This window comes from Schistocerca serialis, chromosome 1 (genome assembly GCF_023864345.2).
Source record: "Schistocerca serialis cubense isolate TAMUIC-IGC-003099 chromosome 1, iqSchSeri2.2, whole genome shotgun sequence".
Classification (NCBI taxonomy): domain Eukaryota; kingdom Metazoa; phylum Arthropoda; class Insecta; order Orthoptera; family Acrididae; genus Schistocerca; species Schistocerca serialis.
Genome location: NC_064638.1, coordinates 549,044,550 through 549,072,370, shown reverse-complemented (window position 1 = coordinate 549,072,370; position 27,821 = coordinate 549,044,550). Strand labels below are relative to the sequence as shown.

General features: G+C 41.9%; 1 protein-coding gene across 1 annotated transcript in view; it reads right to left on the bottom strand.

Annotated features, from left to right (window-relative positions):
• Positions 1–27,821, bottom strand: part of LOC126413912 (uncharacterized) — a 49,330-nt gene that overhangs the window by 3,123 nt on the left and 18,386 nt on the right. The window contains exons 2-3 of the mRNA XM_050083308.1: positions 23,376–23,670; positions 10,473–10,622 (exon numbers count right to left, since the gene is read on the bottom strand). Coding sequence (XP_049939265.1) covers positions 10,473–10,622; positions 23,376–23,670 — 445 coding nt within the window. The remainder of the gene's footprint in view (positions 1–10,472; positions 10,623–23,375; positions 23,671–27,821) is intronic.

The following is a 27,821-nucleotide window of genomic DNA, read 5'->3' as shown; positions in this document are numbered from 1 at the left end:
AATCTGGAAAATGTTCAAATGCGTGTGAATTCCTAAGGGACAAAACTGCTGAGGTCACCGGTCCCTAGTCTTACACACTATTTAAACTAACTTATGCTAAGGACAACACACACACCCATGACCGAGTGAGGACTCGAACCTCCAGCGGGAGGGAGAGCGCAATCCGCCATGGCGCCTCAAACCGCGCGGCCACCACACGTGACACTAAATCTGCACTTTGAACAAGTAGTAAAAGAAACCAGAGAAATATTTGGGGTAGGAATTAGAGTCCAGGGAGAAGAAATAATAACTTTGAGGTTTGCCTGTGAGATTGTAGTTCTTTCAGAGACAACAAAGGACTTGGAAGGCCAGTTGAACGGAACGGAAATGGTCTTGAAAGGAGGATATAAGATGAACATCAACTAAAGTAAAACGAGGATAATGAAATGTAACGGAATTAAATCAGGTGACGCCGAGGGAAATACGTTAGGAAATGAGACACTTAAAGTAGTAGAAGAGCTTTGCTATTTGGGCGCAAAATAACTGATGTTGGTCGAAGTAGAGAGGATATAAGACTGGCAGGCAAGAAAAGCGTTTCTGAAGAAGAGAAATATGTTAACGTCGAATGTAGATTTAAGTGTCGGGAAGTCTTTTCTGAAAGTATTTGTTTGGAGTGTAGCCATGTATGGGAGCGAAACATGGGCGATAAACAATTTAGACAGGAAGAGAATAGAAGCTTTTTGAAATGTGGTGCTACAGAAGATTGTTCAAAATTAGATGGGTCACATTACTAATGAGAAGGTACTGAATGTAAATGGGGAGAAGGGAAATTTGTGGCACAGTTTGACTATAAGGAGGAATCGGTTGGTAGATCACTTTCTGAGTTATCAAAGCATCAACAATTTTAAGCGTGGGCGTAAAAATCATAGAGGGCGACCAAGAGATGAATACAATAAACAGGTTCATTAGGGTGTAGGTCGCAGTAGTTGCACGGAGATGAAGAGGCTTGTACGGGGTAGAGTAGCATGCAGAGCTGCATCAAACCAGTGTTTGGACTGAAGACCACAACAAGAACACGGGTGGAGAGCTGTATCAAACGTCTTTGGACTGAAGACCACAACGACAACACGGGCATCACTTAATGCCATTTGTTGGCGGCCGCTGTATCATTCCCCTCGAACATTAAGCAATGCCCGTTGCTATGGAGGGGCACATCGTTGACGCACCAATCTCTCTGTTGATAGATGCCACCTCATTAGAGTCTGAGCGTTCATACGTTCAAGTAGTTTTCTATGTACCCTCACGAGACAGACTGCACATAATTCCAGTTCCCCATTAAGGAAACTTCCTAAATAATACTGGGATTCTAATCCGCGTCTCCTACTTTTCAGTCAAGTAGGTTGTCTTTTCGGCTACGAAATCAGATCCGAAGAGAGATAGTAAGTGTCACTATCCAGAAAACTCAACTAAACTTCCTAAGGTTTTTCAAATCGTACATTATACCTACAGCCAGTGTTGGGCGCGTGCCCTAGTGAGGTACATATGCTGAATGTCCAGTGTTGATTGATTATGGAAATAGACTGAGCACAGTGAAAGTGAAGTAAGTTTATAAACTGTAACTCTCCTGGAATACCTGCCTTGAAAAACAGAGATTTCGATTTTACATGTTCGGATTATGAATTTCAATCTTATTGTGTAGTTTAATCCTTTTAAACAGCATTTTTCACATAAATACCCAACAGAATGCAATATTTCTGGTATTTTTCCGCTTCAAAGTGAATAACAACGCATCTCCAAATAAGCCGCATGTTCATGCTCGGATGCAGTTTCTGTCTAAGAGATTTCACCACTGTGTCCGCATGCAGTGATTGTAGCGCAGTATACAATTTACTTATGAAAATTCGAATTATTCTATGCCGGAAGAGCAAGTGAAAACACGTCGCCATGAGACGTGCCCGCTGTTACTCGCTTCTTAGGTGAGGAAATTTCTGGGAACTGCGAAATGGTGAGTACCCTCTGACATTCTTCCGACAGTTCAGTTCACAGCTGGAAGTGGTCGCGAATGTATCTACCATTCACTTTCAGTTATCTCACTGTCAGATCGTATTGTCACGAACCATCTATTAAACGCCGACCGAAGGGTTCATTTAATGCAACTTACTGCTCTGCTGAGTGTTCGAAAATTAAATCCGGGTACGTTAAGGTAGGCCTGTGTGACACATCTGTGTCATATCTAGATAGTCATGTGGGCCACTGGAAAATAAAGTGTTTCAGGGGCACGTAATCAGTACTTACCCATCCACTGATAGTATTTTGGAACGTTTGACACCTCCACTGAAAAATATGCTTGTTGAAGTACTGTGTCGTTGCCAACATTTCTTTGCCCTTTTAAAAAAGTGCAAAGCGTTATGAAACACATTTTTGCGGAGACAGGAAAGATTTAATACTATTATAAAAAAGCGAACACACATACGTTTATGTGTTTTCAACAGCTTGTGAGAGCGTGCTAGATAACATATTGATCAGCTGCTGAAATGTGAGAGAAAAAATAGTTTTAGTGTGGGCCAACCTTTCTATTCGTCGGTCACAGAGCTTCTTTAATTTAATATATTTGCTTCTCCTATAATTGATATTAGAAAAGTAATACTATAGTCCTTATTTATAGCTACGGAAAATTTACCACTTCAACATCTTTCCACTTACCACAGACTTCCCTGCATCGGGGCGGAACATGTGTAAAATACAGTGTAAAAGAAATACACCGATTTTTTTCTCTAACATCACTTAGCGCAAATGCGCTATGGCTTCTAATAATGTCTTCCGTACTGTTCCTCCCCCCCCCCCCCCCAATTACTAGAGATTTACAGTTAACTTGGATTCTGTCAAATTTATTATCATTATTAATATCAGTATTATTCCCGTAAATAATAACATTTATGTTTTTAAACGTCATTAATGTAATTAGTTAACATGTTCAGCTCTGTATGCAGTACTGCTTGATTGGTTGAGTTTTCATCTGATAATAAAATCAACAGCATTTAAACGTGTTTCAAGGAAACGGGATACGTGTCTCCCATTGCTTCTCCACGAGAATTTGGAGTTTTCATGTGTCAATGTCGAGGTAAACGGGCAAGGAATTAACAAAAAAAATAAAAAACATTCAGATCACTTCCCTCCCAAAATTAATGTCAGAACTGTCGCAACAGCCCAACAAACTAAGAATATTATCCGCATCATGAAGTTTGATGTAGGCAAACACATAACTAACAATTATAACAATTATTTTAATAAGAGCTCGAAACACAAAAAGTGTCAAGCATGATATCAGTTAAAAGATGTAATTATTGAGAGTGCGAAGGGAACCGTTCACCGGGGGAAGAAGAGGAGACGCGAATTGTTGCCTGCAAAAGGAGACAAGGCAATGGAACAGCGTCGGAAAGCACAGATTGATTAGCGTTCTCAGAAAACCCCAGCAAATCTAAAGAACCTCGAATAAATACATAAAATCTCCTTCAAACCTATATTCAAAGAGAAAACATTAAACATGAAGCTTTAATCGAGTGGAGGAGGACTTCCAAAACAAAAGAAGAGATTTATAGACCAGTCAAGACTGACTGAAGTAAAAGTGGTCCCAGTCACCAGTTTTAAGAACATGGAAGGGAAAGCAGTATATGGTGAGATGGACAGTCTCAAATACTTTGCAGATACCCTAAACTGTGAAACTCGGTCTGAAATGTTTAACCATAATCAGAAAGAACGAAGTTCAGACTCAGGATCACCGACAGTAGAAGGGATTAGAATGATCATAAATATATTGAAGAACAATAAATGTCTGCAGATGAGTTCATTGCAGAACTTTTCAAGTGTAATAACGAGAAAATAATCATCGTGCTAACTCATGATTCAAGCTCAATTTGGGAAGAAGAGCAGTTTCGAGAAGGGTGGAACTAACACAGAAACCTGGAGATACGATGGAGTCTGGGAACTACCGAAGAATATTGTTGATACTAGTGACCGGTAAGATACTCTCAGAAGCATTGCTAAACCGAGTGGCGAAACAACTAAATCCACAAATTTGTGAGGACAAGGAGGCTTCAAAGAGAGCAGACCATAACCGGAACAAAACTTAGAACTTAAACTTGCAATTGAATTCCAGTAACTGAGAGGCAAGAATTTCATACTCACATTTAGAGACTTAAAGAAAGCCTATGTTTTAGTAGGTAGATCAAACAAGTTCAGATTTTTGGTGAAGAGGAATTTAGATAGACAATTCAAGAACTCACATAACACACGTTAATCAAAACGACCACAAATGTGGAATACAGAGGAAAGCTTTCAGAGTTCTTCAAAATCAAAACCAGTGTCAGAAAGGGACAAAGATTCTCCCACTTGCTCTTAACTTTGCGTCCTTCATGAGCTGATTAAGGAATGGCGACAGGAAATGAAAGACGTTGGTAGACTACGACTTGGATGCAGGAAAAGAAAGGAATGCAGCTAGATTGGCAACCACAAACGGAATGGTGACTGCATCTGTACAAGAAGCGACGACTCAAAGTACTCAACTCCAAGAGGCTGAAGTTTTTTTTTTTTTTTTTTTTTTTTTTTTGGTCATCAGTCTATTGACTGGTTTGATGCGGCCCGCCACGAATTCCTTTCCTGTGCTAACCTCTTCATCTCAGAGTAGCACTTGCAACCTACGTCCTCAATTATTTGCTTGACGTATTCCAATCTCTGTCTTCCTCTACAGTTTTTACCCTCTACAGCTCCCTCTAGTACCATGGAAGTCATTCCCTCATCTCTTAGCAGATGTCCTATCATCCTGTCCCGTCTCCTTATCAGTGTTTTCCACATATTCCTTTCCTCTCCGATTCTGCGTAGAACCTCTTCATTCCTTACGTTATCAGTCCACCTAATTTTCAACATTCGTCTATAGTACCACATCTCAAATGTTTCGATTCTCTTCTGTTCCGGTTTTCCCACAGTCCATGTTTCACTACGATACAATGCTGTACACCAGACGTACATCCTCAGAAATTTCTTCCTCAAATTAAGGCCGGTATTTGATATTAGTGGACTTCTGTTGGCCAGAAATGCCTTTTTTGCCATAGCGAGTCTGCTTTTGATGTCCTCCTTGCTCCGTCCGTCATTGGTTATTTTACTGCCTAGGTAGCAGAATTCCTTAACTTCATTGACTTCGTGACCATCAATCCTGATGTTAAGTTTCTAGCTGTTCTCATTTCTACCACTTCTCATCACCTTCGTCTTTCTCTGATTTACTCTCAAACCATACTGTGTACTCATTAGACTGTTCATTCCGTCCAGCAGATCATTTAACTCTTCTTCACTTTCACTCAGGATAGCAATGTCATCAGCGAATCGTATCATTGATATCCTCTCACCTTGTCTTTTTATTCCACTCCTGAACCTTTCTTTTATTTCCATCATTGCTTCCTCGATGTACAGATTGAAGAGTAGGGGCGAAAGGCTACAGCCTTGTCTTACACCCTTCTTAATACGAGCACTTCGTACTTGATCGTCCACTCTTATTATTCCCTCTTGGTTGTTGTACATATTGTATATGACCCGTCTCTCCCTATAGCTTACCCCTACTTTTTTCAGAATCTCGAACAGCTTGCACCATTTTATATTGTCGAACGCTTTTTCTAGGTCGACAAATCCTATGAAAGTGTCTTGATTTTTCTTTAGCCTTGCTTCCATTAGTAGCCGTAACGTCAGAATTGCCTCTCTCGTCCCTTTACTTTTCCTGAAGCCAAACTGTTCGTCACCTAGCGCATTCTCAATTTTCGTTTCCATTCTTCTGTGTATTATTATTGTAAGCAGCTTCGATGCATGAGCTGTTAAGCTGATTGTGCGATAATTCTCGCACTTGTCAGCTCTTGCCGTCTTCGGAATTGTGTGGATGATGCTTTTCCGAAAGTCAGATGGTTTGTCGCCAGACCCATATATTCTACACACCAAGGTGAATAGTCGTTTTGTTGCCACTTCCCCCAATGATTTTAGAAATTCTGATGGAATGTTATCTATCCCTTCTGCCTTATTTGACCGTAAGTCCTCCAAAGCTCTTTTAAATTCCGATTCTAATACTGGATCCCCTATTTCTTCTAAATCGACTCCTGTTTATTCTTCTATCACATCAGACAAATCTTCACCCTCATAGAGGCTTTCAATGTATTCTTTCCAACCAATCTGCTCTCTCCTCTGCATTTAACAGTTGAATTCCCGTTGCACTCTTAATGTTACCACCGTTGCTTTTGATGTCACCAAAGGTTGTTTTGACTTTCCTGTATGCTGAGTCTGTCCTTCCGACAATCATATCTTTTTCGATGTCTTCACATTTTTCCTGCAGCCATTTCGTCTTAGCTTCCCTGCACGTCCTATTTATTTCATTCCTCAGCGACTTGTATTTCTGTATTCCTGATTTTCCCGGAACATGTTTGTACTTCCTCCTTTCATCAATCAACTGAAGTATTTCTTCTGTTACCCATGGTTTCTTTGCAGCTACCTTCTTTGTACCTATGTTTTCCTTCCCAACTTCTGTGATGGCCCTTTTTAAAGATGTCCATTCCTCTTCAACTGTACTGCCTACTGCGCTATTCCTTATTGCTGTATCTATAGCGTTAGAGAACTTCAAACGTATCTCGTCATTCCTTAGTACTTCCGTATCCCACTTCTTTGCGTATTGATTCTTCCTGACTAATGTCTTGAACTTCAGCCTACTCTTGATCACTACTATATTGTGATCTGAGTCTATATCTGCTCCTGGGTACGCCTTACTATCCAGTATCTGATTTCGGAATCTCTGTCTGACCATGATGTAATCTAATTGAAATCTTCCCGTATCTCCTGGCCTTTTCCAAGTATACCTCCTCCTCTTGTGATTCTTGAACAGGGTATTCCCTATTACTAGGTGAAACTTGTTACAGAACTCAATTAGTCTTTCTCCTCTTTCATTCCATGTCCCAAGCCCATATTCTCCTGTAACCTTTTCTTCTACTCCTTCCCCTACAACTGCATTCCAGTCGCCCATGACTATTAGATTTTCGTCCCCCTTTACATACTGCATTACCCTTTCAACATCCTCATACTCTTTCTCTATCTGTTCATCTTCAGCTTGCGACGTCGGCATGTATACCTGAACTATCGTTGTCGGTGTTGGTCTGCTGTCGATTCTGATTAGAACAACCCAGTCATTGAACTGTTCACAGTAATACACCCTCTGCCATACCTTCCTATTCATACCGAATCCTACAACTGTTATACCATTTTCTGCTGCTGTTGATATTACCCGATACTCATCTGACCAGAAATCCTTGTCTTCCTTCCACTTCACTTCACTGACCCTTACTATATCTAGATTGAGCCTTTGCATTTCCCTTTTCAGATTTTCTAGTTTCCCTACCACGTTCAAGCTTCTGACATTCCACGCCCCGACTAGTAGAACGTTATCCTGTCGTTGATTATTCAATCTTTTTCTCATGGTAACCTCCCCCTTGGCAGTCCCCTCCCGGAGATCCAAATGGGGGACTACTCCGAAATCTTTTGCCAATGGATAGATCATCATGACACTTCTTCAATTACAGGCCACATGTCCTGTGGATACACGTTACGTGTCTTTAATGCAGTGGTTTCCATTGCCTTCTGCATCCTCATGTCGTTGATCATTGCTGATTCTTCCGCCTTTAGGGGCAATTTCCCACTCCCTAGGACAAGAGAGTGCCCTGAACATCTATCCGCTCCTCCGCCCTCTTTGACAAGGCCGTTGGCAGTATGAGGCTGACTTCTTATGCCGGAAGTCTTCGGCCGCCAATGCTGATTATTTATCAAATTCTAGGCAGTGGCGGGGATCGAACCCGGGACCGAAGACGTTTTTGATTATGAATCAAAGACGCTACCCCTAGACCACGGGTAGAGGCTGAAGTACCGTAACAAATCACTTTCGAGAAGGCACAGTATGTGACGAAAATCAAGGCAGCTCATACAGGGTGTTTCAAAAATGACTGGTATATTTGAAACGGCAATAAAAACTAAACGAGCAGCGATAGAAATACACCGTTTGTTGCAATATTCTTGGGACAACAGTACATTTTCAGGCAGTCAAACTTTCGAAATTACAGTAGTTACAATTTTCAACAACAGATGGCGCTGCGGTCTGGGAAACTCTATAGTACGATATTTTCCACATATCCACCATGCGTAGCAATAATATGGCGTAGTCTCTGAATGAAATTACCCGAAACCTTTGACAACGTGTCTGGCGGAATGGCTTCACATACAGATGAGATGTACTGCTTCAGCTGTTCAATTGTTTCTGGATTCTGGCGGTACACCTGGTCTTTCAAGTGTCCCCACAGAAAGACGTCACAGGGGTTCATGTCTGGCGAATAGGGAGGCCAATCCACGCCGCCTCATGTTTCTGGTAGCCCAAAGCAATCACACGATCATCGAAATATTCATTCAGGAAATTAAAGACGTCGGCCGTGCGATGTGGCCGGGCACCATCTTGCATAAACCACGAGGTGTTCGCAGTGTCGTCTAAGGCAGTTTGTACCGCCACAAATTCACGAAGAATGTCCAGATAGCGTGATGCAGTAATCGTTTTGGATCTGAAAAATGGGCCAATGATTCCTTTGGAAGAAATGGCGGCCCAGACCAGTACTTTTTGAGGATGCAGGGACAATGGGACTGCAACATGGGGCTTTTTGGTTCCCCATATGCTCCAGTTCTGTTTATTGACGAAGCCGTCCAGGTAAAAATAAGCTTCGTCAGTAAACCAAATGCTGCCCACATGCATATCGCCGTCATCAATCCTGTGCACTATATCGTTAGCGAATGTCTCTCGTGCAGCAATGGTAGCGGCGCTGAGGGGTTGCCGCGTTTGAATTTTGTATGGATAGAGGTGTAAACTCTGGCGCATGAGACGATACGTAGACGTTGGCGTCATTTGGACCGCAGCTGCAACACGGCGAACGGAAACCCGAGGCTACTGTTGGATCACCTGCTGCACTAGCTGCGCGTTGCCCTCTGTGGTTGCCGTACGCGGTCGCCCTACCTTTCCAGCACGTTCATCCGTCACGTTCCCAGTCCGTTGAAATTTTTCAAACAGATCCTTTATTGTATCGCTTTTCGGTCCTTTGGTTACATTAAACCTCCGTTGAAAACTTCGTCTTGTTGCAACAACCCTGTGTTCTAGGCGGTGGAATTCCAACACCAGAAAAATCCTCTGTTCTAAGGAATAAACCATGTTGTCTACAGCACATTTGCACGTTGTGAGCAGCACATGCTTACAGCAGAAAGACGACGTACAGAATGGCGCACCCACAGACTGCGTTGTCTTCTATATCTTTCACATCACTTGCAGCGCCATCTGTTGTTGAAAATTGTAACTACTGTAATTTCGAAAGTTTGTCCGCCTGAAAATGTACTGTTGTCCCAAGCATATCGCAACAAAGGGTGTATTTCTATCGCTGCTCGTTTAGTTTTTATTGCCGTTTCAAATGTACCGGTCATTTTTGAAACACCCTGTAGGTGGAAGGTACTGGATGGCGGCAAAATTGAGAAGATAGAGTGATTCAAATATCTAGGAGAATATATAGACAATGGTCTCACAAAGAAAAGCTATAAGAGGTGGAACAAACAAATGATTTTAGCATCTTTAGAGTTTTCAGTCGATGCTAAATTAAAACTTTACTAGTTAGTGATATACTCTGAAGCCTTATTCGTAGTGGAAAATCTGAACCTCGTAAGAAAAGGACTACTTAAAAAAGTAGAATTTGCAGAACGAAAATTAAACAGAAAGATATTGTCACCTCCAAGAACAAGAAATGGCCAGTATAGGAGACGTGCGAACAAAGAATTCTATATCTAGATGAGAGGCTGTCAGATACCGTCACGAAAGGACGTACTCTGTTCTTCGAACATATCCTTATAACTCGCCCAGGGGAGGATCATATACGACTCCAGTTTCTTGTTAACAAGAGAACCAAACTACGCTGCATTCAAGAAGTACAAAGGGACGCTGAAGAAGTGGTAATACAGGAAACAGAGATATAACAGCTGGGTGACTTTCAAACAGAAGATTCAAGTTAAAATAGATTTCCAGTATAGGGTTACACCCAGGACAAAAACATAGCAGTCCTGAAGAAACTATCTGGTCAGAATTAATTCGGTTCTGAGATTGCCTCAACGGAAAGGAGAGACAGAGTGACTTGTTCCGTGATTAGATGAGAGTGTTATAAGATATCCTTTGGAAGAAGATATAAAACAACAACAACAGCAACAGTAATAATAACGGTAATAATAATAATCCCATTAATAAAGTAAGTGAAAGCATACTGTGCCCTACGAACCTTTCGTACAAGTGTACTAGCTAGAACTTATAAGATAAAATTATTTCTGTCGGTACTAGTGTTTGATTCGGCATTACAATAATTTGAGTTTGGAAGCACTCAGAGCTAATGAGTGGAATGTCTAACCTGGAAGTAGCGGTACATGCGTTCTGAGATTTGCATGTAACGTCTCCGTTTACTCTCGCTGGATTCTCCGCCGCCATATTCGCTTCTCATCACCGAGAGCCTCGTTACGAGGCGAAGTAGTGTGGATCCTTCCATTATGAAGACAATATCCTGGAACAAAATGGCTCTGAGCACTATGGGACTCAACTGCTGAGGTCATTAGTCCCCTAGAACTTAGAACTACTTAAACCTAACTAACCTAAGGACATCACCCACATCCATGCCCGAGGCAGGATTCGAATCTGCGACCGTAGCAGTCGCGCGGTTCCGGACTGAGCGCCTAGAACCGCTAGACCACCGCGGCCGGCTATCCTGGAACAGGTGGAATAATGTTCAAAGCACAATGGTCTGCATAGAGTCCGATCTACCCGTCTTTAAGCCAGACAGTCAGCACCACAGTACTGCGCTATCGAGAGAAACCCTTACAGCTGAAAAACTAGGTGGAGGAAATTGCTAGTCTTTCATCGACTGCTTTTCGTATAACACGTCCACCAAGTAAGATCAGTGAATGTTTTTAATTTTAAAAGAACACTCTCCAATATTCTTAAGAAGTTACGGGCGATGGACTTCTCATTTGAAAAGTGTGCGGTGTCTTCCGAGAGCTTCGCTACCAACCCGTGCGCAGTAGATTTTTCACTATGTGTTCACAATAGATCAACAAGAGCTTACAGGCGATGAGGTATCAAGTGACGTCTCATATGGACTCATCTACAAAACTGCCCTTGGTGGTGCAATGAATATACAATACCGGCCTCTGCACTTGCATCGTTTGCAAGGCTCTTCAGATTACGTATAATGGTCAGTTTCTTGTCACTTGCGATTGCTTGAGGTATCACAATATTACATGCTAGTGAGTGGATGCGGAGTTGGATCCACGGTATAAGACTTTGAGGAAGAAGATTTATTGGCAACATTTGCAATTTTACTCTGGTGAACGAAAGTAGTTGTAATTCGCAAACCCCAAACAGAATACCAAGGTGCGGTAACATTGTAGAGACATTTGCTGTAACACGTCTGTGAGACGGCATCGCAGAATCACCGTAATTCTAGCAGAGAGTGCATTCGTCCTTCCAGACAACGCCAGACTTGTATGTTTCTTTTTGTGCCTGAAAATAAGGACAAAATCTAGTTTATATTCCCTCTGTGATGAAACAAACGGTACGCAGCCGCAAAACTGTAAACGAAAACCGCCTGCCCGTCAGGCTTCATGCCGACGTCTGCAAGTGGAATCCAGTCACTGGCGTCAAAGACGTACGAGTAGGAATATGTGGGGTGCATTCACGCTAAGTGGGGGCGAAACAAAGTTACTGTGAATCAGAATTTCGCGACTACAGCAATGGTTTAGAGCAATGGTCTTATGTGAGATTCTGGTGAGGGACAATTGTCACAAGGTAACGTGAAAGGAAACGTACCGTCCAACAAAGATAGAGGAGTGAACATAGCATAATTTAAAATCTTAACTAGGAGAATAACCTTATTTAAAAATCTGCTCAGTGCAAACTGTAGTTCAGGATGGAAGATGTTTGTAATCAAGAACATTAAAAGTATTGTATCTCCTAAATACTAATTGTGATTGCTGGAAATTAAGTATCAATTAGCCCTCAGCGGGAGAAAGTGCTATCGGATGAGCTACTCGGAATTTCTGTCAAAACTTTCTAATTCAGATGAGAGATTAGAGTACTCTGTAATTAAGGTTCATAAGTACACAGAAACAACATTAATCACGACAACCCCTTGTAAGTCTGATTAGGATAAAACTACTCTTTGTCTGATCAACTCATTTGTTATAATGCTCCTGCCCGTGCAAAAATGCCGGCAAAACCTCAAGACTGCCGCATAAAATGTGGTGCAAAAACAGTTTGCAAGTGTTATGGCTGTAACAGTATTCAGAGCTATCATAGTAATTATCAATGCAAAAATTGAAGAAACTTAGATTTTCTCAGTTACTTACTAGAAATAAGTAAATTATAAATTTTAAGGCATCAAACTGACCAATGTGCATCCAATGGTGTAAATAGTATTTGGATTGTCCCAATATTGTGGAATTTATAAACCCTACTGCACACTGGAAAGAAGGCATGTAATTGGCACATAGGAGCAGGTCAGGCTGCGAGTATTCAAAGCCGTCAGTCAGTGCGGCTTAGGAGCAGTTGATCGAGTCATACAAGAGCTGTATTTCTATGAGTGGCCACATTCCAACCTTCACTCTACGAACGTTATTTGGTGAGTAGTTTACTTGGAACTTAAACTGCTCGTGTTGGAGCTCGGCGTTTTATCTCAACAATATGATTTTTTAAACTTCCAGTCACTCTACAGAGGTTATTACCAAATATTTGTGGGGCACTCTGAATAATTTGTAGCTAACTGTATCTGGAAGAAAACAAAAAGATATGCCCAGCTGTGGGTAGGACTCGCGCACTGAAGGCTCCGTACAGACGTAATCACGTAGTATATACAGGCAGTTTACCCATTTTTTGAATCGATAATCTCGGAAATTTTTCCCCCCTGTCGACATTGATAGTGGCAAGACATCGTTTCCACGGTTTCCAAGACTTCAGAGAACATTTTAATCTCAAATTTGAAGTCGGGTAACAAATGACAAAAGAAATATTTCTTCTTGTGATATAAGTATGAATTAACAATGTTCAGAATTTTTCCTTTGGTTGTAGGGTTAAACCTTGTTTCTTGCCAAATTTCATGATCAAATGTCGACATGAAGTATCCTGTACGTTTCGATGAGTGACTTTGCCAGTATCAGACTATGTGACATAGATGGCTGTGTCTATTGGTTGTACTGAGCTATACGTTTACTTTTAGTACACCGTCAAGTGACTATAGACCATACTATTTCAAATAAAACTCAGCTTGATATGTCAATCCGTTCCTGAGAAATAGTGATTTTGAACAGTCATGCAGGCAGGCAGGCAGATGTCCAGACAGACAGGCGGGAAAAAAAATAAAATTATACTATAATTCTTCCTTTTAAAACGACTGACACATCAAACGCTAAAAGGAGTAATGTGGAAGTAAATTACCCACGAACTACCAGAGACTGTAAAATTTACTTTTAAAAAGGCTCTGAAACTGAACAACAAATGATTTTAAAATATCTGTCACAATCAAATATGTGCGACCGTTTCACTCACTGCTCTAGCGGGCGCTCCGAGGCGCCACTGTGCTGTAATCTCTGACGCACGCCATTTATCGCTCGTTTCGAATATCCACTCTTCACAGCTTTGATGTGGGCAGTTGTTGACACCAACCTCCCCAGACGTAAATTGTAATCGCTGGACATTTATTTACGAAACAGGATTCGAGCCTCTGGCCACCGCGATGTTTTCTGTCTATCTTTGGTAGAATATTCTTAGGTAAAAATCAACAATGAATTCCTATACTATCACCCAAGTTTAAAAAATTGTATTGTTTTTCAACAACTGAAATGATACGACTTAAAGGCTACAAAACAAAAACTGTACCACTGTAGATGACAAAAGCGTTTTCCTGAAAGCATGCAGCGAAAATGATTCACGAAGTAAGATCTGTGGAACAACAACAGAACAATGACGGTCAGTGTACATACGTCAAACAGAAAAAACTATTTGAATCAATTATCTTCAGAATTCAGTAAGAATCGGACGTTTCCACGAGTAATTTCAGACAATAATTAAGAAATGCGATGTTAGCCTGACAATCTGTGGGAAATATAACAGCTGAGTAATAATTTCAACTTAAAAAGACATTTTAAAAATATTTTTCAGTCTTGTCACTATTAAGAGGCTGTCCTAGCTGATTTCATTTCTTGGGCTGATCTTCTGTTCTCAAAAGCGTTATAAATGGGATAATATGTTAGCCTGATATTCTGGGGACATGTAACAGCTGAATAAAAATTCACATTAAAAAAAAAATCAGTTTTGTCGCTACTATGATGCTGTCGTAGCTGATTTCATTTCTTGGGCTGATCTTCCGGTCTCAAAAGCAATCTCTGTAAAAGTACTACACAGTACCTACAATTTGCTTCATGTATTTTTAGTTCTATCCAGTCCTTTAACTTATCATTTTTATTTTCTTCGCGCTCACTGCACATTTTTATTTAATCTGTGTTGTACTGGCACATAAAAAGAATAAATTATATGTACGACGAGAAAAAGTGAAATCAATAAAAGTACAATTGTAGCAATACTCAATGTAGAGGTCGTGCTGGGTGGAGTCAGTGTATACGGTCAAAGCCAGCATAAAGTTGGAGCTAGTTTGCAGTGTCCAGTAGCGCTAATAACAAAGAATCAAAAAGTCAGTGAAGAGCAACGGTTAGTTTCAACAATCGTGGTTTTCCCACGACAGAACACAAACTCTTGTTAACTGATTGTTCTGTCCTTTCTTGATAGAAAAAGATAATTCCAAAGGAAAATCATAACAATACGTATGTTCTAAGAAATAAATTTCTTTTTTTAGTTAAGTTTTTGGCTTACAAGTATGTGACCAGACTTCAACTGACTATCGTAATGAAACTGGATACAGTATCCCTACTCGACGTTAAAAAGATGTTACACATCAATAGTGAACACAGAATAAACGTAATCTTTGACACTATGGTGATAATGCAATTAATAAGGTTAAAATATAAACAGTAGATAAATGTAAAGGGAGGAAACCGGAAAAAATAACCATAAACTCGAAAAAACCGTGCCTACAGAAGGAGATTTTTTCCACCTTGTACAAATTCTAGGGATTGAACGAAGAGACGATATGGAACAAAAAGTTACAATTTACTTATGTCCGGAAAGGCATGGTTTCCGTGCTAGAGACCATTTATTCAGTCATACATTGTTACAGAGACTGCGCTCTAACACGCACTGTACCATGCAGCCACAGTTACAGAATCTGTTTCCGTGTGCCTCAACGCATGCCTATATACACTATAGCATGTGCATCCGAACATTGTCAAAGGAAGCATAAACACGCTGCTCTGGTGTCTCCACATCTGGAATGGGCTCTGCATATATGATACTTATTAGATAGGTCCATAACCAGAAATCGCATGGGTTCAGATCCGGCGAACGGGCAGGCCGTGAAACTGGACCCTCTAGTCTGACCCATCGACCAGGGAAGACACGATTGAGACGCGTCCGGATGATAAAGGCGAAGTGTATTGGAGCACCATCATGTAGCACCCTTTAATCCTTCGAATATTCAATGGCACTTCTTCCAGCCGGTAGGTCCGGCCTGTTAGGCCACATGGAAGGAAGACTGGTCTCAAAATAAGCTCGCCATTTACTTCAGCCCACACACTCCGGCTCAGCGATACTGCCGATTTCGCTGTGACCATCCATGGGGGTTCTGCATACTATCCGACAGATGACTGTTATGAAAATTGAAGATACCACTCCGCACAAACGTGACCTCATCTTTGAATAGGATTGATGACACAAATCCCGGAATCGTGGTTGCCTGGTGAAGAAACCAGTGACAAAACTGCTCCCGATGTGGAAAGTTTGTCGCTAGTATGCCCTGCACACGTTGTAAGGCATAAGGGTAGTGAAAACTGTCACGGAGAATGTTCCAGACGGTGGTCTGGCTTACCCTGTACTGGTGGGCCAACTGCATGGTAATTACACGGCGGCGGCCTTCCACAGTGTTAATCACAATTCCCTCCAAGTCTGGTGTCCGAAAAGATCGGGTACGTCCTTGATCATTTCCTGCATCCTGGAACGATCCTGTCTCAGACAAGTGGCGAAACACTGTTGCAAAAATTGAATGCTGTGATTTTTGTCGGCGGGGATAGGTCCGCTGATACAACTTTGCTGCCTCCCACTCGATGCCATTTGCCTTTCCGTGAGTAAACAGCATGTCGGAAAGCTCTCGATTCGAACAGGGAGCCATTGTATACAACGCTGTATCACATCCATTACAAGGTGAGTCAGCGAGAGAAGTAAACTGGACACCATATTACCAATTACTACAGAAGGACTCGCATTCGGGAGGACGACGGTTCAATCCCACGTCCGGCCATCCTGATTTAGGTTTTCCGTGATTTCCCTAAATCACTCCAGGCAAATGCCGGGATGGTTCCTCTGAAAGGGCACGGCCGACTTCCTTCCCCATCCTTCTCTAATCCGATGAGACCGATGACCTCGCTGTCTGGTCTCCTTCCCCAAACAACCCAACTCCAACTACAGCAGGAGAGGGCACTGGGGCATGACGTATCAGGAACAGTACCACCATCTAGGAGGAAACCATGCAAAGCGTAACTGTGTCTGCATGGTACAGCGCTTATTACACCGCAGAATCTGTAACAAAGTGTGATTTAATAAACGGTCTCTATCACGGAAACCAAGAACTTTCAGATGCAAGTTCATTAGACGTTTTCTGTTCCGTATCCTCTCCTCGATCAGTCCGTAGAGTTTACACACGGTGGAGAAAATCAGTGTGCATTACTCAACAGACGCAGTACTTCGTATAAAGCATTTTGTTTTCTCATTATGTACTTTTGTGAGGAAGAGAACCATAATCCACTCTTTTTAGTCTGTGGTGACTAATACCAGGGCCTGCAGAAAAGTAATGCCCCCGAATATTTAATGCGAAAACTCTTAAGGCTTTTTAAATAAAGCAAAGGTTTTTAACGTTGTACACCTTTTTTCTTCATGTCCATACATTTATTTCTCAACGCAGTAACACTGACGACGAACAAAATCCCAAGCTTCATACTGATGGGAGACCATCAGCTACAACTTGTGGTCACATTTGGTGTTTTTGTCTCCTAAAGGAAACAGCGCCTCCTGCATTGCAGTTTGTTATCCCCTTGCTTGTGCTACTCCTTCGAAAGGATAGTGATATGTTCTTTTCCAGCAGAACAATACGAGTCCCCATATGGCTACTGTGGCTCTTCACAGACTGCAAGAACTCCGCTGGGCAGCAAGATCACCGGCGGATCTTTTGTCAGTTGGACACGAATGGGACATGGTGATTCTAAAACTTATTCGTTCTCGAGAGACTACAAATACCATTGTCGAGTTGCAGTGCAGGGACGGCAGTTCACCCTCAACATAAGCAAATGTAACATATAGCGAATATATAGACAGAAGGATCCTTTATTGTAGGATTACACGAATGTAGAAAAATCATTGGAAGCAATTACTTCCACAAAGTACGTAGGCGTATGCGTACGGAGCGATATGAAGTGGAACGACCACAGAAAACTAATCGATCATAAGGCAGGTGGCACACTGAGATCCATCAACAAAGGAAGTAGCTTACAAAATATTCATTCGATCAATAGTTGAATATAGCTGGTCGTTCTGGAATCCGCACCAGACAGGATAGACAAAGGAAACAGAGAAGATCAAGAGAAGAGTAATACGTCTCGTTACAGGGTCATTTGATTTGTGCGAAGGTGTCACGGAGATGCCGAAGTCAACTCCAGTGGCAGATGATGGTTGAGAGGCGTCCCGCATTACGGCACGATCTGCTATTGAAATTCTGAGAGGGTGCGTTCCTAGAAAAGCCAATCAATGTGATGATTCCCTTTACGTACATCTCGGGAAAAGTCAGAGAAGATAAAATTAGAGAGATTCGAGCCCTCACGGAAGTTCATTAGCAATCGCTTTTCCCGCGAACTATACGCGACTGTAGCAGGAAACGGGATAAGTGAAAATGGTACACAAAGTACTCTCTGTCAGAAGGCTCGCGGAGTATAGACGTAGATATAGGTATAGATGTAGATTTCCTTGGACATGGACTTCACAAGGCTGGTTCATGCACGTCCTTATTTGAATGACTAACAGAGAAAAGGTCGCAGCGCTGTAGAAGGAGTGCAAATCTATATACTGACGAAACAGCTATCCATAAGCAGTGTAAAGGCAGAAATGAATTGATACCAAATTCTGAAAGTACAGCTGAATCAGCACGAGCCATCTTCCGGAAGAGAGTCCCGTTGCATCTTATTGATTACTTCAGTGTGAGAAAGGTGATGGAACTCTCATGAAAACAGCAAATGAGAGCGTCTAGTAACTAGTTAGAGTACTTGAGCCCTCCTTCAAAATGTGGAATAGGATTTATTGGTATCTATTGAATTCAGTAAGTAGAACCAGCAGCAAACTGTAGTTCATGCAGCCATCAATATTACTTTGGCTGGAATGCCATCTTTGATTCCATGTGGCACCTGGATGAGTCTTTGGATACCAGCGTACGATTTGTAGCTTCATCTCCAAGACGGGCTGTGGTGCTACCTATGGAGTAGCGTGGAAGTCTTGAATCATAGGTGCAATGGATTGTGTGGCGATCTCTTGTACACAGCTTTTGACCTATGTTATGAGCTGTAAGATTTCGTGACCCGTTTAATGACTCAGGGCTGCATTACACTCTAGCAGCTACCTAGGTATCGGAGTACATGCAGCGTTGAATGTGTATGAAGCCTTGTTCTTAGAGAGGAGGAACTCCTCTGTATTACAGGTCAAAAGTTTTGTGTAACACCTTACAGTGAAACATATGGAGAATGGTACGACAGCAAAGGAAAGAATGAAATGAAATTTTGAAAGTGAACGAAATATGTCAGGACTCATGGGTTAAATATTTAATAGAGTTGTGTAAAGGTAACAAATCGTCAGAAAACGAATAGAGATTAGAGATCAGTTTCCAGATGAATCTGTTTCACGTGCAGATGTGGAAGAAACTGTAAGTCTGCTAGAAAATATAGTGTCTTCGGGGAAAGAAAGGGTTCCGAATGAATTATTAAAGTTTGGAGGATATGCACAAACCGGACAATGAATAAAGTTGGTTAACAACGTTGTAATTGGTAATAAAATTCCAGACGAACGGAGAAAAGTATTAGAGTTCTCATGTACAAAAAAAGGTGATATGAGAGACCCATCCAGCTACAGAGGGATAAGTCTAACGACTTCAGTTCTTCAATGGATAATGAAACTAATAGCAACTAAAAAAAAAAAAGAATTACAATCCTTGCAGAGGGGCAGTATTGTTTACAGACGATATGTCATCCACGCAGACACAGTATTCATTCTTAGTCAGGTCGTAGAGAAGTCCATTGACACAGCAGACCGAATTATTTTTGATTTATTAAATTATAGAAAGCTTTTGATACGATTCAGTTAACGGATGCTTTAAGTGTGCTCTAGACTGGGAGGATCCCTTTATAACTTAATAAAAACAGGTGCGGGATAGCCGTGCGGTCTCGGGCGTCTTGTCAAGGTCCGGGCGGCTCCCCGTCGGAGGTTCGAGTCCTCCCTCGGGCATGAGTGTGTGCGTGTTGTCCTTAGCGTAAATTACTTTAAGTTAGATTAAGTAGTGTGTAAACCTAGCGATCGATTACCTCAGCGGTTTGGCCCGATAGGAACTTACCACCACCAAAAACAGGCGAAGAAAATCATTCCAACAACTAGGCGCTTCATTCTGGAACCGCGCGACCGCTATGGTCGCAGGTTCGAATCCTGCCTCGGGCATCGATGTGTGTGATGTCCTTAGGTTAGTTAGGTTTAAGTAGTTCTAAGTTCTAGGGGACTGATGACCTCAGATGTTAAGTCCCATAGTGCTCAGAGCCATTTGAACCATTCCAACAACTACATCCAGGCGAAAAGTTGTTCCAGGTTAACTAGCTGCATATCAGTTAATAGGGTTATCAGATAAAGTGAAATTACTGCCCGCTACTTTTTAATATGGTCGTGGACAATGTGATAAAGCAGGCATTGGCTGGTAGCTGTTATAGAATGGGTGGTGAAGAGACAAAAATTGCTTGTTATGCTGATGATGCACTTCTGAAGGCAAACAGTGAAGATGACCAGCAGAAACATGTCAGCGAAAACTAAATGTGGTCATATACACTCAAAAACCAAATGTATGGCGGCGTCTGTGGACGAATTGGATGCAAACTGAAAGTGGATGGGTGAATTATTGGACAGGCAATGACATTTATATATCTTGACAGTGAACTCTCCAAAAGTGGAGTATCGAAAAGGAAGCCAGAGAACCAGTAGCTAAAACAAAGTGGCAGGATGTTCAAATGACACAAGTTGGTAAAAGAAGCATATAGGAACAGATACAAAGGCAAGAACATACAGTGCGCCGGCCGCGGTGGTCTCGCGGTTCTAGGCGCTCAGTCCGGAACCGCGAGACTGCTACGGTCGCAGGTTCGAATCCTGCCTCGGGCATGGATGTGTGTGATGTCCTTAGGTTAGTTAGGTTTAAGTAGTTCTAAGTTCTAGGGGACTGATGACCACAGATGTTAAGTCCGTTAGTGCTCAGAGCCAAGCCAAGAACATACAAAACAATAGTGAGATCAGCTATGAAATAAAAAATTGAGATAATACCGGAAACATAAAATAAGAAGCTTTGGAAAACCATGAGAATGAAAATTCTGCAAAGGATTACAGGGAAGACACTGAGAGGTAGAGAGAGAGTGAAAGCATTACAAAAGCATGTGAAGTGGACTCCATTAACGGATGGGTACATAAAAGGAAGCATGAATGGAACGAACACATAGACAGGATAGATAAAAGCAAGATTGCGAAAATCGTAAGGAATACATCACCAGATGGTCAAAGAAATATCTGCCGTCCAAGGGAAAGATCAAGTTCCAACCTCGGAGTAAGGTGAGGAGTACCGAAAGAAACAGTCTTTACATAGGAAGAATAAGAATAAGAGCAAGAAGACTTTAACAGTGAAAAACAGACCATTTGCAGTATTTGTTAGGAGAATAAATATCATTAAAGGTCAGGACAATAATATTCGACCTGTTACCAGCTAACTTCAGAAGCGTTTCTGAGAACCATTAACAGTAAGAATTTACTCGTCATGCGTGAGACACAAGTTTGGTAGGAGCCATAAACATATATCAGTAAAATATTCAGTCCTAAAGTACATACGTACCAGAGAAAGCATAGGATGAACACATGTTTTAGGACCGTACTGCTGTAATTTCTATTCAGGATCTTAGTAATATTTAATGAGTTAAACACAGATTTGGGAAGCAAGACAATCTGTGTTAGGAAGCAGTCAGACATCTAATACATCTGTCGTTAACTTACATCCGGTATGAAAATGGTGCAACGGTTCAGAAAAAACTTGCAAAATTTCATGTTTAGATTCTGAGAGCCTACCATAGTCAAAGGGGAAGATTTCAATCTGCCATCTACAAGGCATAAAGGGTGAACGTACGTTAATAAAACCGGCAAACTGTACGGATGGATTCCTGACTGGTAATGGAGGAAAAAAGACCCGGAGAACGGAAATGCATCTTTAACACGGTAGATGACGCTGACGATAGACAGTTTCTGTCACCACGTGCCGTGTGTTCCTTGTGTATTTGAGGCTGTGCAACTGACGCACCGTTAATGTAAACAGCAGAATAGTCCTGTATTCATGTCGGGAACAAGCCGAGATGATGTTTGCGTACGACCAAGCAGCTGGAAACTATCGAGAGGCAGTACGTCTGTACCAAAACAAGTACCCTAACAGACACCAACCACATCACACAACATTTCAAGTCCATTTTGGACCCTTGTGTGATCATAGATCATTTCAGAAAGGTAAACGTGCCGGGAGGCGGTGGACTGTGCGAACATCAGATTTGGAGGACCGGTCTCTACAGGGTATCGAGACGAAACTTAGTACAAACTCCGGGCAAGTGTCACGCCACCGTGGTGTAAGCCAAAGTACGATCGTGTGCAACCAGCATGACAACCGCTGCTATACCTATCACCCGCAAACCCATGGAGGCCACTTTGAACATCTGTTGTGACGTGGATACAATGTACCTCTCTACTGTCTTGCCAAACGATTTGTTGTCGTTGCACACAGAACGTCCATTTCCGGACACATGTTCATAGGATATTTTTTCCTCCATTTCCACTTAGGAATCTGTCCCTCCAGTTTATTGGTTTTATTAATAATTACCCTGTAAAAGGTAAACAGTATAGCAAGCGTGTTTCTCGAAAATTATCTTGAGCAGTTGGTGAGACAACCCATCAGCGAGGGAAACGAACTGAATATGCTAAAGCAAGAGCCTTCGAACATTATAATTCAATGTACACAGATATAGAGATCAATGACGGCAAGGTGGTTACAGCACCATTGGTCACTGGTGTTGAAAGAAATGTCATGAAAATTAGAAAGATATTTCTGTTTAGGAAGTGCGATAGAAAATTATTGCCGCGCGGGATTAGCCGAGCGGTCTGGGCGCTGCAGTCATGGACTGTGTGGCTGGTCCCGGCGGAGGTTTGAGTCCTCCCTCGGGCGTGGGTGTGTATGTTTGTCGTTAGAATAATTTAGGTTAAGTAGTGTGTAAGCTTAGGGACTGATGACCTTAGCAGTTCAATCCCATAAGATTTCACTCACATTTGAACATTTTGAGAAAATGATTAGGAGCTGCTTAAACAGTCATGAAAAAGGGTTCATTAGCTGGGAAAAGAGTGGGTGAATTCTCTATTAGGATTTCAGAGTTTTGTGTGTCATGTGTAAGAAACGTTTGTGCTCTGGGAAATACTGAGTTGCGGGAAGGACCAAACCTCGAATATAGAAGAACTCTGGCAATGTCACCTTCAAAGTTCTGAATATTTCATTCCTCTAAAGCTTATATTTCTGTCAACACATCGGCTCCTATCACACTCCAGTGGAAGCCACTATTAAGTTTTGGAGCCACTATAAGGAAGTTGTATCCTAATTTGAGAGGGCTAAGCGTACTTGCGCCAAATGATGCAGGCATCACAACGGCATTCATATTTTAAAATCAGTAATATGTGTTTGTCTACCAAGAGAACCCTGTTGCGAAAAATGTTATTGCAGTGATCTTACCCCCTGAAAACGGATTGTAATTATAGTTATGTGTCACACTGAAGGCTGAACAGTGATGTAGGTTACCTTGATCAGGAACCCTACGCAGACGAGAGCGACTAGGCCGCAGAACGCGAACTCCTCGAGTTCCTGCGGCGTGTCCATGTAGAGCTTGAGCGCGACGCCGGCCACGAGCAGGCTGATGGAGGCGAGCGTGATGGCGGCCAGCAGCAGCGCCCTGAGGCGCGGCCAGCCGCCCTCGGGCCACCAGAGGCCCAGCAGGAGCCTCAGGCCAGCTCCAGGGCCCAGAAGCGACTCAGGCGCCACCGCCAGTGCGAGTGCGGGCCGTCCCATGACAGCTTCTGGGACAACAAGTGCGAGCCTGTATATTGTGATGGATCGCACGATAACTCAGTGTAACAGGGCACTGAAGATTGCATTCTCTCAAGGTGGACCTCAGTTAGTTATTTTACAGCAGAAGCAACGGTCAATGACTCCAGAATGTGGAGGGAAGGCGGTGACCACTTTCACTTTTTGGCTAGGGTAAGTTTCACAGATATAGAGAACAATGGCATACGAAATTCAGGATCTGTTAGATTACTATCATTTTGGTTTCAGCAAACGTAAAGGCACCAGAGACACATTTTAGACGTTGGAGTTGATAATGGAACCTGTTGTTATTGTTGTTGTTGTGGTCTTCAGTCCTGAGACTGGTTTGATGCAGCTCTCCACGCTAATCTACCCTGTGCAAGTTTCTTCATCTACCAGTACCTACTGCAACCTACATCCTTCTGAATCTGCTTAGTGTATTTATCTCTTGGTCTCCATCTACGACTTTTAACCTCCACGTTGCCCTCCAATACCAAATTAGTGATCCCTTGATGCCTCAGGACATGTCCTACCAACCGATCCCTTCTTCTACTCAAGTTGTGCCACAAATTTCTCTTCTCCCCAATCCTATTCAATATCTCCTCATTAGCTACGTGATATACCCACCTAATCTTCAACATTCTTCTGTAGCACCACATTTCGAAAGCTTCTATTCTCTTCTTGTCGAAACTATTTATTGTCCATGTTTCACTTCCATACATGGCTACACTCCATACAAATACTTTCAAAAACGACTTCCTGACACTTAAATCTATACTCGATGTTAACAAATTTCTCTTCTTCAGAAAAGCTTTCCTTGCCATTGCCAGCCTCTCTACTTCGACCATCATCAGTTATTTTGCTCCCCAAATAGCAAAACTCCTTTACTACTTTAAGTGTCTCATTTCCTAATCTAATTGCCTTAGCATCACCCGACTTAATTCGACTACATTACATTATCCTCGTTTTGCTTTTGTTGATGTTCATCTTATACCCTCCTTTCAAGACACTGTCCATTCCGTTCAACTGCTCTTCCAAGTCCTTTGCTGTCTGTGACAGAATTACAATGTCATCGGCAAACCTCAAAGCTTTTATTTCTTCTCCCTGGATTTTAATACCTACTCCAAATTTTTCTTTTGTTTCCTTTACTGCATGCTCAATATACAGATTGAATAACGTCGGGGACAGGCTACAACCCTGTCTCACTCCCTTCCCAACCACTGCTTCCCTTTCATGCCCCTCGACTCTTATAACTGCCATCTGGTTTCTGTACAAATTGTAAAAAGCCTTTCGCTCCCTGCATTTCATCCCTGCCACCTTTAGAATTTGAAAGAGAGTATTCCAGTCAACATTGTCAAAAGCTTTCTCTAAGTCTACAAATGCTAGAAACGTAGGTTTGCCTTTCCTTAATCTTTCTTCTAAGGTAAGTAGTAAGGTCAGTATTGCCTCACGTGTTCCAACATTTCTACGGAATCCAAACTGATCTTCCCCGAGGTCGGCTTCTACCAGTTTTTGCATTCGTTTGTAAAGAATTCGCGTTAGTATTTTGCAGCTGCGACTTATTAAACGGATAGTTCGGTAATTTTCACATCTGTCAATACTTGCTTTCTTTGGGATTGGAATTATTATATTCTTCTTGAAGTCTGAGGGTATTTCGCCTGTCTCGTACATCTTGCTCACCAGATGGTAGAGTTTTGTCAGGACTGGCTCTCCCAAGGCCGTCAGTAGTTTAAATGGATATGTTGCCTACTCCCGGGGCCTTGTTTCGACTCAGGTCTTTCAGTGCTCTGTCAAATTCTTCACGCAGTAACGTATCTCCCATTTCATTTTCATCTACATCCTCTTCCATTTCCATAATATTGTCCTCAAGTACATCGCCCTTATATGGACCCTCTATGTACTCCTTCCATCTTTCTGCTTTCCCCTCTTTGCATAGAACTGGGTTTCCATCTGAGCTCTTGATATTCATGCAAGTGGCCCTCTTTTCTCCAAAGGTCTCTTTAATTTTCCTGTAGGCTGTATCTATCTTACCCCTAGTGAGATAAGCCTCTACATCCTTACATTTTTCCTCTAGCCATGCCTGCTTAGCCATTTTGCACTTCCTGTCGATCTCATTTTTGAGACGTTCCTTTTTGCCTGCTTCATTTACTGCATTTTTATATTTTCTCCTTTCATCAACTAAATTCAATATTTCTTCTGTTACCCAAGGATATCTAATAGCCCTCGTCTTTTTACCTACTTGATCCTCTGCTACCTTCACTACTTCATCCTCAGAGCTACCCATTCGTCTTCTATTGTATTTATTTCTCCCATTCCAGTCAATTGTTCCCTTATGCTGCCTCTGAAACTCTGTACAACCTCTGGTTTAGTCAGTTTATCCAGGTCCCATCTCCTTAAATTCCCACCTTTTTGCAATTTCTTCAGTTTTAATCTACAGTTCATAACCAATAGATTATGGTCGGGGTCCACATCTGCCCCTGGAAATGTCCTACAATTTAAAATCTGGTTCCTAAATCTCTGTCTTACCATTATATAGTCTATCTGATACCTTTTAGTATCTCCAGGATTCTTCCATGTATACAACCTTCTTTTATGGTTTTTGAACCAAGTGTTAGCTATAATTACGTTATGCTCTGTGCAAAAGTCTAACAGACGGCTTCCTCTTTCATTTCTTAGCTCCAATCCATATTCACCTACTATGTTTCCTTCTCTCCCTTTTCCTACTGTCGAATTCCAGTCCCCCATGACTATTAAATTTTCATCTCCCTTCACTACCTGAATAATTTCTTTTATCTCATCATACATTTGTTCAATTTCTTTGTCATCTGCAGAGCTAGTTGGCATATAAACTTGTACTACTGTAGTGGGCATGGGCTTCGTGTCTATCTTGGCCCCTATAATACGTTCACTATGCTAGTTGTAGTAGCTTACCCGCACTCCTATTTTTTTTATTCATTATTAAACCTACTCCTGCATTACCCCTATTTGATTTTGTTATGGAACCTAGCTAAGGAAAAGTCGACACTTTCATAGAATATACCGACCTGAAAAAAAGTTCGTCAACGTAAAATGGTGCCAGATTCTCGAAATTCTGAGAAAAGTAGACGTAAACTGTAGGGAATCTCGGGTAAGGGCACGTATTAAGAAGGGGATAAGAAAATTACGTAGCATTTCGCCCCTACAGTTAAATCAATGCATCAATGAAGCAATGACGAAAATTAAACAAACGTTCAAGAGTGCAATTAAAATACAATGTCAGATGATATCAGCTCTAAAATTCGCTGATGACATTGCTATCCTAAGTGAAAGTGAAAAAGAATTGCAGTGGCTGATTAATGGAATAAAGAGTCTAATGAGTAAAGAACATGGAATGAGAATTAATCGAAGAAAGAAAAGAGCAATGAGACGTAACAGAAATGAGAACGGTGAGAAATTTAGCTTCACAAATCGTGATCAAGAAATACACACATCAAAACAAGTTTTGCGTCACATTGGTTCCCAGAACTCCTGAAGATTGACGTTGATGGTGGATATTGCATCACACACACACAGTCCCTTTGACTGTTCAGAGACGTCACAAAGCCAGCCCGAAGATGTAAACAACCATCCATGAGCAGCGCCTATTAGACGGAGGGAGTCCGACAGCCGATCAGTTCCATTCATTCCACCAGGAAGGAGGTACACGGCTCATGTTGTCTGTAGTTCAGCCATGCCTAGACGGTAAATACCATGGTTCTATCATGTCCGCAATGTTACATTGTACCAGGAAGGGCTCTCAACGAGGGAAGTGTCCATGCGTCTCGGAGTGAGCCAAAGCGATGTTGTTCGGACATGGGGGAGATACAGAGAGACAGGAACTGTCGATGACATGCCTCGCTCAGGGCTCCCAAGGGCTACTACTGCAGTGGATGACCGCTTTCCCTGAATTAATCTTGAGCTAGGTCACCGAAATCTCACTTGAAGAAAATAAGATTTCCCCTGATTAATCTTGAGCCCAAAGAAAGAAAGAAAGAAACGATATTTTTAAAATACGCAAGGAAGAGAAGGCAAAGACAGTAGCAAATTCCTATTAGCTACATTAGAGAGTAATAGTCCACACATACAATTTACATATAATACGTATATCTAACCAGGAATGATCTTTTAAACACTACTGGATGGAAA